At 31.1% G+C, this 17,703-nt stretch overlaps 4 protein-coding genes across 7 annotated transcripts; 3 read left to right on the top strand and 1 right to left on the bottom strand.

Annotated features, from left to right (window-relative positions):
* The first annotated feature begins 321 nt into the window (after positions 1-321).
* LOC105251893 (nuclear fragile X mental retardation-interacting protein 1) lies at positions 322-6,276 on the top strand. 2 transcript variants are annotated; one of them, XM_011258992.3, is made up of 6 exons: positions 322-1,156; positions 1,515-1,715; positions 4,575-4,867; positions 4,977-5,203; positions 5,505-5,717; positions 5,927-6,276. In XM_011258992.3, exons 1-6 carry the CDS (start codon positions 662-664, stop codon positions 6,259-6,261), a joined length of 1,764 nt encoding a protein of 587 aa, XP_011257294.2. In that variant the 5' UTR covers positions 322-661; the 3' UTR covers positions 6,262-6,276. The 2 variants fall into 2 exon arrangements, with proteins under 2 accessions (XP_011257294.2, XP_019883298.2); XM_020027739.2 differs by lacking the exon at positions 1,515-1,715 and having other exon boundaries at positions 323-1,156.
* Positions 6,277-6,535: 259 nt separating this feature from the next.
* LOC105251894 (RNA cytidine acetyltransferase) lies at positions 6,536-11,778 on the bottom strand. Its single transcript, XM_011258994.3, has 17 exons — positions 11,632-11,778; positions 10,926-11,189; positions 10,690-10,848; positions 10,374-10,610; positions 10,071-10,275; positions 9,858-9,979; positions 9,571-9,707; positions 9,204-9,488; positions 9,033-9,114; positions 8,828-8,944; positions 8,403-8,579; positions 8,188-8,335; positions 7,874-8,018; positions 7,543-7,748; positions 7,223-7,395; positions 6,906-7,154; positions 6,536-6,826 (listed from the first exon to the last, which is right to left on the bottom strand). Exons 1-17 carry the CDS (start codon positions 11,737-11,739, stop codon positions 6,596-6,598), a joined length of 3,045 nt encoding a protein of 1,014 aa, XP_011257296.1. The 5' UTR covers positions 11,740-11,778; the 3' UTR covers positions 6,536-6,595.
* Positions 11,779-12,264: 486 nt separating this feature from the next.
* On the top strand, positions 12,265-14,754 carry LOC105251895 (adenosine kinase). Of its 3 annotated transcripts, none has more exons than XM_011258995.3 (6): positions 12,265-12,431; positions 12,524-12,756; positions 12,996-13,169; positions 13,237-13,507; positions 13,680-13,949; positions 14,028-14,754. In XM_011258995.3, exons 2-6 carry the CDS (start codon positions 12,557-12,559, stop codon positions 14,226-14,228), a joined length of 1,116 nt encoding a protein of 371 aa, XP_011257297.1. In that variant the 5' UTR covers positions 12,265-12,431; positions 12,524-12,556; the 3' UTR covers positions 14,229-14,754. The 3 variants fall into 3 exon arrangements, with proteins under 3 accessions (XP_011257297.1, XP_011257298.1, XP_025268555.1); XM_011258996.3 differs by having other exon boundaries at positions 12,273-12,431; positions 12,554-12,756; XM_025412770.1 differs by having other exon boundaries at positions 12,355-12,431; positions 12,506-12,756.
* A 466-nt stretch (positions 14,755-15,220) lies between these two features.
* LOC105251896 (geranylgeranyl transferase type-1 subunit beta) lies at positions 15,221-17,140 on the top strand. Its single transcript, XM_011258997.3, has 3 exons — positions 15,221-16,104; positions 16,206-16,575; positions 16,716-17,140. The coding sequence occupies exons 1-3, from the start codon at positions 15,571-15,573 to the stop codon at positions 16,835-16,837; spliced, it is 1,026 nt and encodes a 341-aa protein (XP_011257299.1). The 5' UTR covers positions 15,221-15,570; the 3' UTR covers positions 16,838-17,140.
* Positions 17,141-17,703: the final 563 nt, after the last annotated feature.

Below are 17,703 nucleotides of genomic sequence, written 5' to 3'. Positions count from 1 at the left end.
TTTCAGCTACCTTTGCTGGGATTGTACATACAAAACATCCTTAAGCGAGACTTAAATATATGTCTATCTTTCTTTCTAAATAAATACATATATTTAAGTTTCGCTTAAAACTAAAATAATATTGGTGCAACTGAGTAAATATAATAGAAAAAACCTAATAATAATAGAAAAAATATAAATATAATAGAAAAAACCTAGATGACTTAATATATTATTGCTGATGCGTGATTGGCTATCGAATAGAGAATTTTTTAAATCCCAGAAATGTGTCCACTTGACAGCCAATCGCGTTCACGCACGTTCCTCATCGTGAAATTTCCCGAACGGATCAGTTGCGGATACGTTCGCGAACGTACGCGAGGAATTTGCGTGTTAAAAGATACGAAGGAGGAAAACTCAGTTCTTGAGCTCGCGACCGCGTTCATAATTATCGTCGTTATCGTTTGTAATCGTTCCTCTCGAGAGGCATTCCCTGATACCGAGACACGTGCTATGTTTTTCTCGTTCGAACGATAATTCCCCTTTCTCCTCTCTCTCTCTCTCTCTCTTAACGACCTCCGTAACCTCGTGCCGGGCGAGTGAGTCGCATCGTCAAGGCAACACCGGTGTCAACGCGTTTCCGAGGAATAGAAGACTTCTCTTCGACGGAGGTAACGAGAGGATGAGTCCACTGAATCGAGGGTCTCCCCTGGGATCCAGACAGTTGCCGGCCGGCGCGCGTCCGCTCCCGCCGCCCAGGTTTGGCGGTAGACCCGCCATTCCGCAGCGTATCCCCCCGCTCCCGCCGCGGCTGCCGTCCCCGCCGCGGATGCGTCGAATCCCGCCGATCAACCCCATGTTCGGCCCGGGCGATCCCAGGCAGAGGATACCGCCGTTGCCATCGCCGCAGCCGCTTCGGCCCGTCGCCGGTGGCGGCATGTCCCGGCTGAACGGCCGGGACATGCCGCCGTTGTTCCCCGGAGGACCCAGAGCACGTGGTCACCTGGCGCCCATCGTGCCGCCGATGGGACCGCGCGGACCCCTCATGCGACCCTGGCCCCGGAGAATGATGCCCCCGCAGATGATGCCGCCCATGAGGCCCATGAGGTACAACGTGGGCAATGGGAGCCTTAAAAGCAAGCCGTCACGTAACGCGAAGAAGCTCAACAATCGCACGGTACGTATCTCCTCGTACTCTTGGGTATTCCGTTTATTCCGTTTTTCAAATAGCTGCTTTCATCCTTGAGTTATATGACACTTGAATTGCGCCGGTAGTTGTTGGCGGAGATCTTGAGAGCTTTGTGTACCTAATTTGCGTTTTATATAAGCGAGAGATATTGGTTTTGTCGAAGAAAGGTTTTCTCTTTCTCTCTCCGGAATGTCTGACGACTTTCTGCAAGATTGGTATTTCTAGATAAGATATATGATATAATGATTTCTATTTAAATTGTAGAATACTATACGCACAGAGTTTCTGTAGTAGTATTTGTGTTTTGATGTTTAATTAAGTCTTATTGAAAAATGTGGTTATTTAGGAATCAGAGTTAATAAAAAAGCCGTGGATGACTGACGAAATTCGTCACGAGATACAAAAGAAAACTAGACTGTATCTTAGAGCAAAAAAATATCAAAACAAAAATACAGTAGAATGGCAAGAATTTAGAGATACACGAAACAGAGTTACCAGGATGATAAGAGATGCAAAAAATGAGTATCTTGCAAAACATCCTGAACAGGTATCTTTTCTGTCTGTGTTGTATCTGCGGCAAGTCTGTTAATCCCTTCTTCATTTTATGCTTTTATTATTGCTACATTTTTTTCTTAAATAAATATCCAGCATAAAGTTATCAAAAATTAGTTCATTGTTGCTAATTTATAAAATGTTTTATGTAATATTTTAAATTTAATATACTCTGTATATACTGTTATATTTTTAATTTAATATACTCTTGCTGCTGTTTTCAATATTATTTTTATTTTGTTTTTTTCACTATTTATATCTTTCCTTTAATGCATTTACCTGTTATGTGCGTGTATATCTGTTGTGTGTGTATATGTTGTGTGTATGTATGATGTTAATGCATAAGTAAATTATTACAAACATGAAAATAATTTGCATAATGTTAATTCTTGTGCAAATAATGAAATTCCCTTTCACTTATAATTTTCAAAGTTACAAAAAATTTATCTAAGTAATATATATATATATAGGTTTATATAATTTTGAAACTAGAAATATGAGAACTTTTTTGATAAATAAAATGGGATATATTAACATAATATATATATATTTTTTTTTACATTAAAAATATTTAAAAATTCTTATTTCCCCCTCGACTTATAAAAACGAGATGAAAGTGACAAAATAGCTACAATTTAATGTTGAATCTATAAAAGGACAATAAATATAATTAATCGTCTTTATTAAGATAAAGAAAGCATGTGAAACGTGTTTACCGCGCGAGTGCTTTTCAAAATACAATTTTTTAAACATATAATTGATATATGGAACATATAGTTGATATATTGTATTTTGTTTGCTTTAATAGCAGATGTAACAAGTCAGTGATATAAAATGATAGATAAAATCTGAAAATGAATTAATAGCATAATGTGTATGATTATGTGCGTTAATTCTAAAGAGAGTATAAGTAATAATTTTGCGATGAAGATTCGGCATCCCATTCAACGTTGATAAACGTTGATTACTTTGGTTTTACAGGGTGGTCAGAAAACACGTGATAACAATAGCACGATTGAATCCGAGGGTGTTCAGAAAACTGTGAATTCAACAGAACAATCAGAACAAACGGACCATACGGAGGAGAAACAGCCTTCCAGCGAACAGGCACAGCCTTAACCGTTAGGCTACTCCTCTTAAAGATTAAAGAATTATACAATTCGAAACATATATATATATATATATATATAATACAAGTATTCTGTTTTCAAACTTCAGAACGATTTTCGTCTTATGTTTTGATATCTGGCAAATTTTTAATTGTATCATTATAAGTGCTAAATAATCCTAATGTGCAGACAACCTTTATATCTTTCTTTTTTCTCGTTATTTTTGCAACGTAATATATTTACATAATAATCTTTTGTATTATTTACATCATATATAAGTATATGTTAATTGAAATAATACTGACAAAAATAATTTTGAGAAAATAGTATCTATTAGCTAAAACATATTAACAAGAGAGATAGTTTAGGCATCTATGTAATAATTTGTTCATTTTTACATTAGTATGTGTATTCATACAATATCTAATATCTATATTTCATTATATAAATCTTAATTATAAATATCTGCATTCTGACAATGTGAATTAGATGTAATTTATCAAGTATGTAAAAACTGGCCATCTGTGGATAAGTTTTTTTTCAAAGTTCTTCCTTTATATTTATGGCCAGTATACAGTGCTGCAAGCTATAGGCTTAAGAAATAGTAACAGATTTATAATGTTCAAACTATGAGAAAAAATATAGATAAATAATTTTATAGAGATTATATATAAGATATTTTACATGTAAAAAAATTTCAAATAGCTTGTGGCTCTGTTAGATTAGTAGTACAACTTTTATAAATGATTATGGCTATATGTGTCATATTTAATATTTTCTTGTTTATATTTCATATCTGACTTTAAGCAAAAAAAAAATAGATTGACAAAAAAAATTTGTAATTGAAATACGTATTATGAGAATAAATTGTATTTCCATAAGTTCTAATTCTGGTGTTTTCCATCATTTTAGTATTACAAACCGTTAAAGAAAATTAATCTTACTTATTGAAAAATAATCGTTCTGAATTATGAAAATAATCTTTTGTGATTTGCCGTTTTAATAATTCATTTAAATAATATAATTATTAATACAAACTTATATATAAGTTACGGGGTAATATAACATAAAATATGTAAATAGAAATTCACGTTAATGTATGTATACATATATACATATATATACATTATTAATATTTACATGATGTAGAGAAAAATTATAATTACAATTATAGAGATTTTGTCATTACATTGCAATTGTACAAAATTCCGTGATTAAGCCTTTGATGTGCAATTAACATATATGGTATAAGTATGTATTTATATTATATTGTATGCATTGTAAAGATAATTAATGCTTCAGCGAAATATACGCGCAATTTATATATTTATTTAATTCATAAAAAGGACTGAATGGTAATATCTAAAGAAAAAGGCAAGAAAAAAGATCTGCGTTTCTTAGAATTTATAGATCAAATTTTTCTGAATACCCCGGGCATATAGCTTTAAATATTTTATACAATAGTCATTTACGATTTAAAAATAAGATAAAACTTGATAATAAGTACACATAATGTGTGTATCTATTATTAAATTTTACCTTATTTTTAAATTATAAATGATTATTGTATAAAATCTGATAGTATTCGCTTATAATTATAAGAGAATCAATAAAGAAAGAGTAAAAATTTTAATAAAAATTTTAAAACATATAATTGATATTAATAATGATATAGTATTGTTGCAGTTATATTAAAAAAAAGTTTATACCTCAAAATATTCTTAGTGTATAGTGATAATTTTTAGGATCATCCAGCTGACGAAGAGACGCAAAATGAGGATGATGAAAATTGTATCGGTTCCGATGACGAAAAATCTTACTATTGCGAGGTATGCGACAGAGATTTTCCATCCAAAGATACTCTGTCCCAGCATAAAAGCACACACAGAGTTTGCGGCATTGATGGATGCACATTTTCGGCACATCCCATGCTTGTAGAAAAACATATTACTATGCAACATCGTACTGGCTTATACGAGAGGATGAAAGATTTATCGATACCTGAAAATCTCGAGAAATGGATAATAGAACGGAAAAAGTAAGTTGTTTTATCATATCTTTTTAAATACATATCTGAAAAATAATTGTATTAATAAACGTATAAGCAGAGAAATTTTCTTTAAAATTTTTTTTATATTACAAAACAGGAGGTATCCTACTGAAGCTAATATAAATTTACGCAAGGCGGAAGAGTTAGAAAAAATAGAAAGAGGAGAGATAATCCAGCAGAACTCTAATGTACAAACTAGAACGAAGAAGACTGTAAATGTACGCCAAAAGAAACGTAGACCTCGCAAACGTTACACATGCGAAAATAGCAACTATGTTCATAAGGATGAATTATACAGAGGTTTACATCCTTTTCCTGGAACAAGTAAGTTATATTATGGAACATATGTGTTTGTATATATATGTTATCATAAAAAAAATCTATAATTTTTAACGTAATAAATTAGTTATATACAACTTTGATTATATATATAATTGAATAAATGTATAATTTATTAAATAACAATTATGCAAGATATCTTGATATAATCTGTAATTAACGATATTTTTATTTTGTTGTGTTCTTTCGTTATACACATATTAGACAAAACTGAAAAAAGATATTTTATTGTAATTATTATTAATATTTTAATTATTAATAATTTAACTATTATTAATAATTTTAGATGTTTTGCAAGAAGCAGATAATAAGATATGCTTAGATAAAAAAGTAAACTTAGATGAACAAACAGATTTATGTGAAAAGATTGCTGACAATATTTCGGATGAAGATGATGTACCACAGATATCTGCGATAGTTGAATCCACTAATTCATCTGTGGTCAATTTGAAGTCTACGTTACCAATTTTAGTAGCAGATTATGAAAGTGAAAGCAATGGTAAATATATAAATTTTAATACTTGTTAATAAACGAATATATTATTGTTTTATTATTTTGTTTTTAAAACATCTCTAAAATTGTTATTATAATCATTAATACAATTTGATATTATTGATATACTCGACCTCTTTAAGTATACAAATAGCTCTTTAAGATACCAATTTTTTTGTATGAAATTATTTAACAAGTATTAATTTTATGTTTAGATGAAGGTCCAGAAGAAGTGCCAGTGAAACGAATGAAAATAGAAGAGCTTCAAGATAATAAAATAATAGAAAATACAGTTCATGAAGAAATTTCTGATTTACAAAAATGCAAAAATGAAAATGATAAATTAAATGATAAATCCCAAAAAACTTTCGCTAAAGATAAGCAGAAGCAAGAAATGAATCAAAGAGTAATCGATGTTAAAAATAATAATTTTTTGCATGCATATCATTATAAATTATTAGAAAAGTTACTTTCCCGTTCTATACAACATGAGAGAAATTTAATTTGCCAATGTGTAAAATATATTATAGAAAATAATTTTTTCGATTAAAACTATTTAAAAATAGTCGAAAAATATAATGGAAAAATGGCATACCTGAAATAAATTGTGTGATTATAGATTGATTTCTTTTGATTATACTAGTAATATTTTTGAATATATGTAAAAAGATGTGTAATTATAATTTATTAAGCATAAAATTATAGTCTTTTTGTCTTTCTAATTATTAAATTTGTATATTTTAAAATAATAATTTTTTAACATAATAAATATTTTATATATATTAGCAAAAATATCTGTGTCATTAATTAATCACACCTGTTCTATTTAATATTTATTTTATTCAGATGTGTATAAGTTATGCAAATTATTACATCTTATAAAATTATAGCTTTGAAGAATGTCTTTTCTTCTTCTTTGTGTGTTTTTTTTCAAATTCTTGTACATTATTATCTTCTGACGGTCGTTTTTCGCCGGTCTTTACAGAAATAAGGCTTTTACTATGCTTGCCGGATAGTGCATTAGTCCATTCTGTTTCCGATCCCTTAATAGCATATTGCTCTAAATTTTCTCTTTTCAATTTCTCCAATTCTGCTTTCTGTTTTATTTTCAATTCCTGCAACGTACGACATTTTAATATATGTTATGTGAATAATATATAACATGAGATTAAATTATATGCGAATTGTACGAACTTTAGCTGCGCTCTCTAATTCTTCGTGTAAATCTTGTCCACCTAAAGGATTTACTTTTACTTCCTCATTAACTGACTCATTGATCAGCATAGTACTCTCTATATATTTTTCCGCGATACTGTTAAAATATTGAATCGATTTACGTATTATACGATTGAATAAACCGAGTAATTGTGAAGACTGTAAATTCAACTCTTCCGCCAATTTGTTAACGGTTTTATGTTGCAAGCCTAAGCCAAGTAGAATCGCCTAAAAATCGCCATGAATGGTTATAACATCAAGAAACAATATATCAAAGATAATCCAAGATATCTTACTGATTGTACTGCTGAGAAATGAGTGTCTCCCATCATATTTAAAAAGTATAAACGTGCTAATGATGGTATTAAATCCATAATTAAGTGATAATCGGCCATGTTATTACTATACATTTGCAAACGCTTTAGATCATATGATGTAAAGTAAACATCTAACGTTTTTTTGCTCGGTGCTGAAAACAAATGTTCTTATAATTTAAATTTTACAAACGTTATATATTAATTAGGTATATCTTGTGAAATAAACTTTGCAATATACAGAAAAATTCTTAGTTTTCTTATACATGAGACGTTATATAAATCGTTATTAGTATACTTACTAATAGATTCCAAAGATATTGTCTTATTAATTAATATACTCAATGCAAGTGACGCTGGATAGGCGTTAAATGAATAAGAGAGTAAACTTAAGAATCGCCGGCGAAAATCGCTCCAATAAGCCTGCAACCACTCGTTATCCTGTTCCATGTTAGTTTTATAAAGCATTATACAGGAATGCTCTCCTGTTGTTTCATTTGCCGTTTGCCTAAACAATTACAGATATTCGAGATGACATACTATTTATTCTGATTATTTTATTGATGTGTGTGTGTATATATGTACACACACACACACACACACATACACACACAATATATAAGTATCATATACCTTAAATATGTAGGCACAAAATTGGCCCGTTTCCAAAATTTCAACAGTTGCTCGGTGATTCCGAAAGATACTCCAATGTAATCCAGATGTTCTGGAGGCCTCTCGCTTAATTTCAATAAAAGCGGTGGTAGCGAACTGCGAGGTTCTGCAAAAAAGTTACAAATAGTATCAAATTCGACATTGTATATTTAAATCGCGTTTAAAAAATTGTAATTGTCTAATAGAAGAAATTTCAAGCAATAAAAGATAAATATTTATAAATTTATAATTTATAGATACTATAGAGATAAATAGTAGATTAAACAGTAGATTACCTATACTTTCTTCTAATAAGTCGACCGCTTCATCGGGAACATTTTTTATTTCCATCACTGGCTCTTGTGCAGCGTTTTCATTAATATTGAGTATTTTCATCTCGTAATATTGTTTCAACAATTGCAATGCGCGACTACCGTATCCCATCTGCAATCGTTATATTCTTTTAACAAAGATAACTTTTTTTAAATTGACAAGTTATAAAGAAACATACCCCATGATAATCAGGATGCGTGGCAATCCGAACGATACGCGCACCAGTCAATATTGGAAAATCCTCATCTTGATATTGCTGAGCAATTGTCCATGGTATTAAATCACCAGCTGCTCTACGACCTCGCGTGAGACCTTCCTTTATGCTAGTTTTGCTAACTTCACCTTCTAAGCAAATCTATAAAAAATATATTAAATAATAAATATATATGTAATTTGCATAAAGAAAAAATATTTCAATTATGAATAATTCAGAATATCTCTAAAACACATATTTTTTGGGGGGAGGAGGCAAGCACGAAAAATGCTAAATCAAAAAATAAACATCTGAATAAATTAGAAATTTTTTAACGGATGTGATTTATATTTTTAATATATATAGATTTCATATTATAGATTACTTTATTACTACTATTTTATACCTACTTGGAGAACGACTAATATTTCAGGTAGAGTCTTTCTATTAGAATCAACAGGTCCCAATAAACAGAATAAATGATGAGCAGGTGCATCAGACATCATTTGCAAATCGTTAGGCGTATTCTGAAATATGTATAACATAATCAAGTTGATATTATCTATAATTTATAAAAATGAGATATATCATTTAGAAAAAAAATGCGGTATTTACTTTATAATGTGATGCAACATACAGAGAGACCAGCCTTTGTAAAAACAACTCGGAAGCCTTGTGATAAGAAAATAATGTATCTCTGTGAAAAATTAAAAAATATATACATTAGTTTTATAAATTTACAAATATATTTGCGAAAATACGTCAATATTAAACTTATATTAATACCTGTTTATGTAATACAATTGACACATGTCAGGTGGAGGACATCCAGAAAGAATGGATGCATGCATTGTAACATTTAAGCAAAGTAAATCATACAGCCATTGTTCTACAGAATCACCCGATTTATAACGTATCGATTCATCGAGGGTAAGTTCGTGCAACTGTCTGCCAATAAAAATTTTCTCCTGTTGCTCCTTTTCATTTTTTCCATGGCTGTTGGATCCAGTAGTTTGTGTCCTTAATTGTTGTAGCAGTTTGAGTGACAAGGATCGACCTGTTCCTTCATATCTATAAATATAAATAGATAATTTATTATGTATATATATATATATATATATTAGAAAATTTTAAAAATATTTAAAATATTTACCCATTTATGGTTGATGCAAGGAATATTAGATAAGGTCCAAGCATTGCTTTAACATAAGGTAAAGGAATTGCTGCTGCTTCGTCAATCACAAGCAGTTCTGCTTGACTTAATTTATGGGTATCTGTTGGATGTATATACTATACAAAGAATAAAATAATTGTTATTAATTCGTAGCACAAAAATCCATATATCTTATTACAGACTAATCTAATTTATAAAAATATATTCTACTTTTGAATTGTACTCATATGTATACAAAAGGCTCAATTTTTGACAAAATTATGCACCTGAATTGTTTGGCGATGATCTCGAAACACATTTACACGTACAGTAGCTTTGTTGAATTCTGGATTTGTGGATTGTACTAAACCATAATCAAGATGTTCCTGATATCCGAGTGCATCAAATCCTATAACAAATTATTTAGTCCATACATGTTGACATTTTTATGCTTCTGCAATGTAATTATTATTACAGCGTCTTTCTTTTTATTTATTTACCTTTGAAGACAAATTCGAAGAGAGTGTTCAAGTTCTCTGGACTGGGACTTGAGATATAAATATTAGAATATCCAAAAGTAACAGCTCCAGCAATGGCAAGTCCTAATGCAGCAGATTTTCCGCGTCCTCTAGCAGCAGTTAAAGATACAGTTGATCTTAAAGTTTTTTCAGAGATACACTCGATAAATTTAAGAACTGCTTTTGCCTGAAAATTGAAATCATACATATAGTGAATTAAAGAAATTTAACTTAAAATTTAATTAAACGATTCTTTATATTAATTTAGCTTTGCAACTGATCTACCTGGTCGACTGTTTTACAGCAATTAATTAATGCAGATACAGGCTGAGTGTCTTGCAAACTTTCTTTTAAAGTATCCAAACTTGATTGTTCTTCCAAAACATCCAATTTATCCACAGGTTCTATTCTCAAATTGTGTGAAGATATAGGCAATACATTCAATTGATCATCAACAACCAAGCATCGTTTACAAGAGGCCAAGGACAATAGGAATCTCTCATTAAATCGACATATTATATCCTACATCAAGGAATGGAAGTTATAATGTTGTATAATGTTTCCAATGTTTTAAAAAATTTTTTAAAATATGTATTTATACTTTATGTGCTTCCGTGCGAAACCTCTGATGAACATCCATATTCATTGTATATAATTGCTTTAGAGAATTCATAGATTGCAATAAAAATACAATGATTCCACCACCCTCTACTGTCTCAATAGTACGTGCTAATAAGTTTGGAGTAATTGCTTCAAAATCCTAAAATTATAAAATAATATTAAAATAATAATAATACAGTAATATAAAAAATCAGCACAAAGAATATATATTCATACCTGTAATACACACATGCCATATGTGTTACCTAATATTTTATGCGTTTCACTATAATAACAATAGCGAATATTAGTTGAAATAACAAACAACTCAAATGGATCATCCTCGTTAACATCCAATTTACCCGATTTAATTTTCTTTTGCAAAGATTTCATTCGTTTCTTTCTATGACTACTAAAACCTAACTCCTTTTTGTAGCACCATAACACAGAAGGCCTAGCTTTTACAACAGTCTTAGACAACATATGATGCAATAATACTACCTGAAAAAATGTTTTTATAAGTATAGCATAAATAACTTATATATGTACAGGTATAGTGCACAATATAACTTTGGAAGAATAATATTTGTTTTAATAATCAAAAGTATATATAATCAAATTTTATAAGTTTTCTACTTGTTGCATTCTTTAGAAATGATACATGCTTATGCATTATGCAATTTTACAATTAATATATTTTCATATTAATATATTTTAATTAATATATATTAATATATTTTACAATTAATATATGTCAGGATTGCATAATTTTTATAATGATTAAAAATATATAAAAATACCGAAAGAATATTAAAATAATCTCATATACAAGATTGCATTGTAAATTAAAAAAATTTTTTTAATTAACATGCTTGTATTGAAATACAAATATAACGTGATCAAGCGGACATTTTCAAAATACACATGCACAAATTGAACTTACTTGATCCCTCGCTTTTTCGCCGACGACGATGAACATCGTCCGATGTCCCAAAGTGACACCGTTTTCTATCAAAACTCGTATGCGGTTATCAATTTTTTTGCGAACCATTTTAACGAGAATAATTTCAATATCTTTCTTAACCTTTGTGAATATATATCACGCCGGTCTCGTGTACCAGAGAGAAGACTGAGAGATGTCATGCCTGCTTTTAGATGATCCCTCAAAGCGATACTCCCTCTATGGACATTGAAAACGTGAACATGAACTACAAAGCCAATGTCCACAAAAGTTCTCAGAGGGTAACATATAATGTGCACAATTTCTGGTTCTGTTCCGTGCTTCTCTCTGTATCAGATTTAATATTTAGAAATAAACTAGAGTACTTTTTGTATTTTAATATTTTTTCTATTTTTTTTTATGGTTACGTTATATATAATCCGAAATTGTGCCCATTATGCGTTATCTACTGCAAACATTCATAATTTGACTTCTTAGTTCATATCCATGTTTTCATGTCAGAGGGCGTATTGTTTTTAGGGATCACTTAAAAGTACACCATGACCATGACGTCTCTCATTCTTCTTTCTGCTATTAGAAATGTGTTTTTATCGTTATGTTATTGAAATCAATATTATTAAATATTCGTTATTTTTTCTTATGTCATTTAAGAAATATCGAATAAAATCGATTTGATATTTTCAAAACATTGATATTTTGATGAATATTTTATAAATCGTAAGAAGAAAGAAAGAGAAAGGAAAACGATAGATTACGATGATTCGAAAAGTTTCGTTTATCTTGTAAGTAATCTATAATTGATATATGTATGTAAGTGTGTATTGTAAAGTTATATAATTAATTCTTTTATATCTTGGTATGTCTACATGGAAAGCTAATATTCGAAGCTCATTCTTCGATACAGAAAATGGTAGAAAAGATCCCACTGCGGAAGACCATTGCTCGATTGGATTTTCCAGCAATTATAGCTTTTGGCAATCCTCTCCTGGATATTGTAGTGATAGTGAAGAATGATGACTTGCTTAAAAAATACAATCTCAAGATCGACGGTGAAACGGAGCTATGCGAAAAGAAGATGCAGGAGTTGATTGCAGATCTACCACCTGAGTTAATATAATTATATTGGGCTACATTTTGTGCTTAAATTATAAATTCTTAATGTTTCACAATTTTTATTGAAATTGTCACTCAGTATTTTAATATATTTTTTAAACAAGTTATTTTAAATGGAACATCCAATAACAAATTACAATCGTAATGTATACATTCATCTAGAAAGATTTGTGCATGCATATATATTTTTTATAAGAGTCTTATAAAATATAAAAAATGTTTATATTTTATAGAACAGAACGATGTACAACTCCAGGAGGAAGTGCGCAGAATACATTGAGGATTTTGCAGTGGCTGTGTGATGAGACTCATGAAATTCAAATTGGTACTTTTTATGGTGGTGTCGGAAATGATCAAAAGGGTTCAATTTTAGAAAAATTAATCCGAATTGCAGGAGTGGATGTAAAGTTCGTAATTATATCATTATTATAGATTTGAAAGGATGCGATAAAATTAATTTGTATATTTTGTTAGATATGCCATACATTCAACTTTACCCACTGGATTATGCGTTTCATTAGCGCATGATTCATCTCGCAGTCTTGTTGCGAATCTTGGTGCAGCCAATACATATACATTGGACGATTTGAAAAAGGCCAATCCACAATTAGATAACATGAAAATAATTTACATTGAAGGATATTTCATAACTCACAGTTTGGATGTGGCTAAGGAGTTGGTCAAGCGAGCGCAAGAGAAAAATATTATCATAGCATTCAATCTTAGTGGTTTATATATATTCCAGGTACAAAAATAATATGATACTATATTAATAATATTAATAAATATTTATGTAATTAATACTTCATTGTATAAAATCAATTTACATATATTAAATAGTTATATGCATCGTTTTTTATTTTACTTATCCAAATAAGTGATTCTTTTCTCGATTTTGTAATCTACTTTTTTTCAAGGATCATCAAGCAGCCATTTGCGAAATGGTTGGTCACGCTAAAATCGTGTTTGGAAACGCAAGAGAAATGATAGCACTTGCGCAAGCATTAAATGTAAAATACGACGATGTCACCGATATACCTTTCTTGCTGAACAGTTTAAAGAGAATTACGGTGGATGTTTCTAGCGGCAATAGCAAGGACTGGCTAGCCGACGATGGTATATTCATCATGACGCGCGGTGGATGCGCACCGGCGATTATTGTGTGGGGCAAAGGACAGTCTGTTCAGGTTCGTTTCAATCGAGAAAATATTTAAAAAAATGTTAAACACTTCTTAACTTCTCGATAACACTTCTTTGTTATTTAGATACCACCTATCGTACCGAAAGCGCCTATCGTGGATACAACGGGTGCCGGGGATGCTTTAGTGGCTGGCTTTCTGGCCGGTGTCCTGGCTCACTGGGATCCGAAGAGTTGTTTAGAATTGGGATGCAAGGTTGCATCCTACATAATAACTAAACTCGGCGTCACGTTACCGAGCAGCATACCTCCTGATTTGTTGCCATAACGATTTGATCTCTTTAGGAGACTAATGGCAAATAATTGTTACCTGATGTACCTGTAATTGCACATTTATTGCCTCAAAGTATGTATTAGCGAATTATCGATCGTTTGAGCGATAATTAGCATTCCTTGTCGATGTTATGTCCATGTATTCCATTAGATATTTATTTAAACGACTCATGGATCCCCCCGGGTCCTTATACTTATATGACATGCGCGCGTATTATGTTGTAAGATACAAAATCTAATATTTGTTAGTTTTATTTATTATATTAAAGATAACTGTAGTATTACTCGTGTCATCGAGTCCCGCATTTCCAAAAATGCAGCACTTTTATTAATAAGTAAGATATAGAGATATATTAAAGTATATAACAATATATATAATAGTAAGATATAGAGATATAGTAGAGATTTTTCTCGATAATCGTTATCATTATAAATCTGTAGTTTATCTACCTGATGTTTTTGTGATGTGAAGAAATTATGTAACAGAGTTTATTAATAATTATGTCGGTATTATCTCTTTATATTTTTTTATGGTAGAGAGTGTGTTGTATCTATAAATATATATATGTACACACATACATCTATATGTGTGATATGTGTATATATAAAATATATACATCTATAAGTGGAGATATCTGTTAATTTTTATTTGTTTGGAATTTTCGCTTTTTTATTTCTCATATATATATGTACAGTATAAACTCATTAATTTTAGTCTTCTGGAGCCTATATTTATAAAGAAAAATGTCATGGAATATTACATTTATTTTATTTCAATCTATTCTGCGAAAATTTAATCTCCCAATTTGCAAAAAAACTTCATATTATTAATTGTGATATTTTATTCTGGACACATTATAATCAAAGGAATCTCTTCTCCTTTTAGGATTAGAATATCACTTCAAATTCAGGCTCTCATTTTTTTATATAACAATAAGTTGGTACTATTGATTCATAATTTTGTGGCTAAAGGTTGGTATGACATGTCGCTGAGTCAGCTGGTCAGTAGAAGAAACGTTGAGTATGATTGAACTTAACCAAGTAGGCGACAAATTGCAACGCACAATTTTAAATTATTAATTCGATTCAATCAAAGGAAACGCATATGAGATGTCGTTCTCAGATACGATAAGAATTTACGATGAATCGGCAGTGAATTTCTAAAAACTTTGACAAGTCGATATGGAATGAATGAAAAGAGCTGATTGAGATAAACATTGTATATATGAACATTACCATCATTTAGCAACGACAGCATATTACAGTTCTTTTTAAGGCGTGTCAAAACGTATGTCGTGTCGATTTAAAGTGACATTTTCATTCATCGCACGACAATCATGCCGCCGCAGCTGGCACGGGAAAAACATGTCAAATATTTCCAAAGGTTACTACAAATCATGCCTAGCAGTCTGGCGGAATTCGATTCTACCAGACCAATGATAGCGTACTTCGCACTATCCGGTCTAGACCTGTTGAATTCGTTGGACGAGATTGGGGAACAAGCCAAGACCGAAGCAATCGATTGGATCTACGGTCTTCAGGTCGAGGGAGCCGGTCCTCGTTCCGGCTTCCAAGCATCTACAACGATACCAAAGGATGTCCCAGAATATCAATGTGGTCATTTAGCGATGACCTACACGAGCCTGGTCACCCTTTTGATCCTCGGCGATGATCTAAGTCGAGTGGATAAAAAATCCATCATTGGTGGAGTCCGTGCCTGTCAGAATCCTGACGGATCTTTCATGGCCATGGTAACAGGATGCGAAAGCGATATGAGATTCCTCTATTGTGCCTCTTGCGTTTCCGCGATTCTAGATGACTGGTCAGGTGTTGATATTCCAAGAGCTATCGACTATATATTACGGAGTGTTGTAAGTACATTTGCATCAATAATTATTTAGTATTATTATTTACAAGCTCTGTAAGCATTTTATTTTTATCTTTACATAACAGATGGTTACGATAATTGCAGTCGTATGATGGCGGTATCGGGCAAGGACCGGGTCTCGAATCTCACGGAGGATCGACTTTTTGTGCTGTGGCAAGTTTGTTTTTGATGAGAGAACATATTAATATATTGGACGTATTGACATGGGACCGTTTAGCTCGGTTGAAGCGTTGGTGCCTTATGAGACAGGACGGTGGATTTAATGGGAGGCCTGGGAAACCGTCCGACACATGTTACAGTTTCTGGGTTGGCGCTACGCTCGAGCTTTTAGAGTTCCTCAACTTTTCGGATGCCGAACAAAACAAAATTTTCATTCTCAATACTCAAGATAGGTTCATCGGAGGATTGGCAAAGTTTGATAATACTCGGCCAGATCCTTTACACACATATCTAGGTGAGTGTAAATAATTTCGCAAAAATCGCAAAAAATTAAATATCGCAAAAAATCCCTTGCTTGTATAAGAAATAATCTCGCAAGGAGCTTCTATATTATTTAAATAATGTAAATATATAAAAAACAATTTTTTTCAATAGGTCTGTCTGGTTTAAGTCTCTTGGGGCAGCCTGGTTTGTGTTCGATAAATCCAGAACTCAATATCTCCCAACGAGCTTACGAACATTTACAACAGATCCATAAAAAGTGGCGGAACGAATGATTTTGGTGTATAAAAATTCAAGGGACTAGTGATCATATCAAACGCACAGAATTTATATCAGATTAGACTTGGCATTTAATCATGGTTCTTGTTTATATTTTATCATAGTCTCTACTCTAAAATCTTCATTTCCCAAGAAAAAAAACGAGAAAAACGTCAATTAACACTGCTACAATAATCACACCAATAATAGTAAGATTTTGTTTTATATGGTTCGTTGGGCTGCTTGTTGAGCAATGTGCTTGTTACAGATGTATGTAAAGATGTATATCAAAGTATATTAGATATTTACTAGAAAAAAGTATCAATAAAAATAATTTTTTTAGATTACTATTTGTATGAATTCGTTACGTTTTTCTTGATATTTGAACTGTTTTAATAATTTTATTAATAATTGTTTAGAAACAAAAACATGATATTCTCTCTGTCAATTGTATTAAACACATTGAAATGATTAATACAAGCTTTATGTGAAGACAGCATCATATTCAAAAATTGAAATTCTGTTTAACAAAACACCTAAAAATTAAGTATCACGAGTTAATATACATTTTTATGTATTTAATAAAAGAATTGAATTATAACTATAATTGTTAATTAAGAGAATACATTTCAATCTAAATGTTTTTTAATGCATTTATAAACTTTTCATTAGCTCTCTCCGTCATATAAATTCTATTTATTTTATCTCAAATCTGAGATAATGTAATGTATAACAGGAACACAGTAAAAACTATAATTGGACATGATGACATTTTGGAAAGGTTTCAGTAATCGTCGATCTGCTGTTTTTTTAAAAAACTTCAGTGATATAATTTCGTGTCGCTTTATTTCGCCTGTTACATTGTCAAAGTTTGTTTTCCCGC

Source organism: Camponotus floridanus, unplaced genomic scaffold (genome assembly GCF_003227725.1).
Source record: "Camponotus floridanus strain SB8 unplaced genomic scaffold, Cflo_v7.5 scaffold56, whole genome shotgun sequence".
Lineage (NCBI taxonomy): Eukaryota > Metazoa > Arthropoda > Insecta > Hymenoptera > Formicidae > Camponotus > Camponotus floridanus.
Note: the sequence above shows the minus strand (reverse complement) of the source record. Positions and strands in the feature narration are given on the sequence as shown.

Excerpts from the sequence above, each read along its gene's own strand:
- LOC105251893 (XM_011258992.3), top strand. The coding sequence starts at position 662 with ATGAGTCCACTGAATCGAGGGTCTCCCCTGGGATCCAGACAGTTGCCG. Across the intron at positions 4,868-4,976 it reads TGGATAATAGAACGGAAAAA|GAGGTATCCTACTGAAGCTA; the intron begins GTAAGTTGTTTT and ends ATTACAAAACAG. Across the intron at positions 5,204-5,504 it reads ACATCCTTTTCCTGGAACAA|ATGTTTTGCAAGAAGCAGAT; the intron begins GTAAGTTATATT and ends TAATAATTTTAG.
- LOC105251894 (XM_011258994.3), bottom strand. The coding sequence starts at position 11,739 with ATGGTTCGCAAAAAAATTGATAACCGCATACGAGTTTTGATAGAAAAC. Across the intron at positions 8,336-8,402 it reads CGCATCCTGATTATCATGGG|ATGGGATACGGTAGTCGCGC; the intron begins GTATGTTTCTTT and ends TAACGATTGCAG. Across the intron at positions 7,396-7,542 it reads AATATCTTTGGAATCTATTA|CACCGAGCAAAAAAACGTTA; the intron begins GTAAGTATACTA and ends ATTTGTTTTCAG.
- LOC105251895 (XM_011258995.3), top strand. The coding sequence starts at position 12,557 with ATGGTAGAAAAGATCCCACTGCGGAAGACCATTGCTCGATTGGATTTT. Across the intron at positions 12,757-12,995 it reads ATTGCAGATCTACCACCTGA|AACAGAACGATGTACAACTC; the intron begins GTTAATATAATT and ends TATATTTTATAG. Across the intron at positions 13,508-13,679 it reads GTGGTTTATATATATTCCAG|GATCATCAAGCAGCCATTTG; the intron begins GTACAAAAATAA and ends CTTTTTTTCAAG.
- LOC105251896 (XM_011258997.3), top strand. The coding sequence starts at position 15,571 with ATGCCGCCGCAGCTGGCACGGGAAAAACATGTCAAATATTTCCAAAGG. Across the intron at positions 16,105-16,205 it reads ACTATATATTACGGAGTGTT|TCGTATGATGGCGGTATCGG; the intron begins GTAAGTACATTT and ends CGATAATTGCAG. Across the intron at positions 16,576-16,715 it reads TCCTTTACACACATATCTAG|GTCTGTCTGGTTTAAGTCTC; the intron begins GTGAGTGTAAAT and ends TTTTTTCAATAG.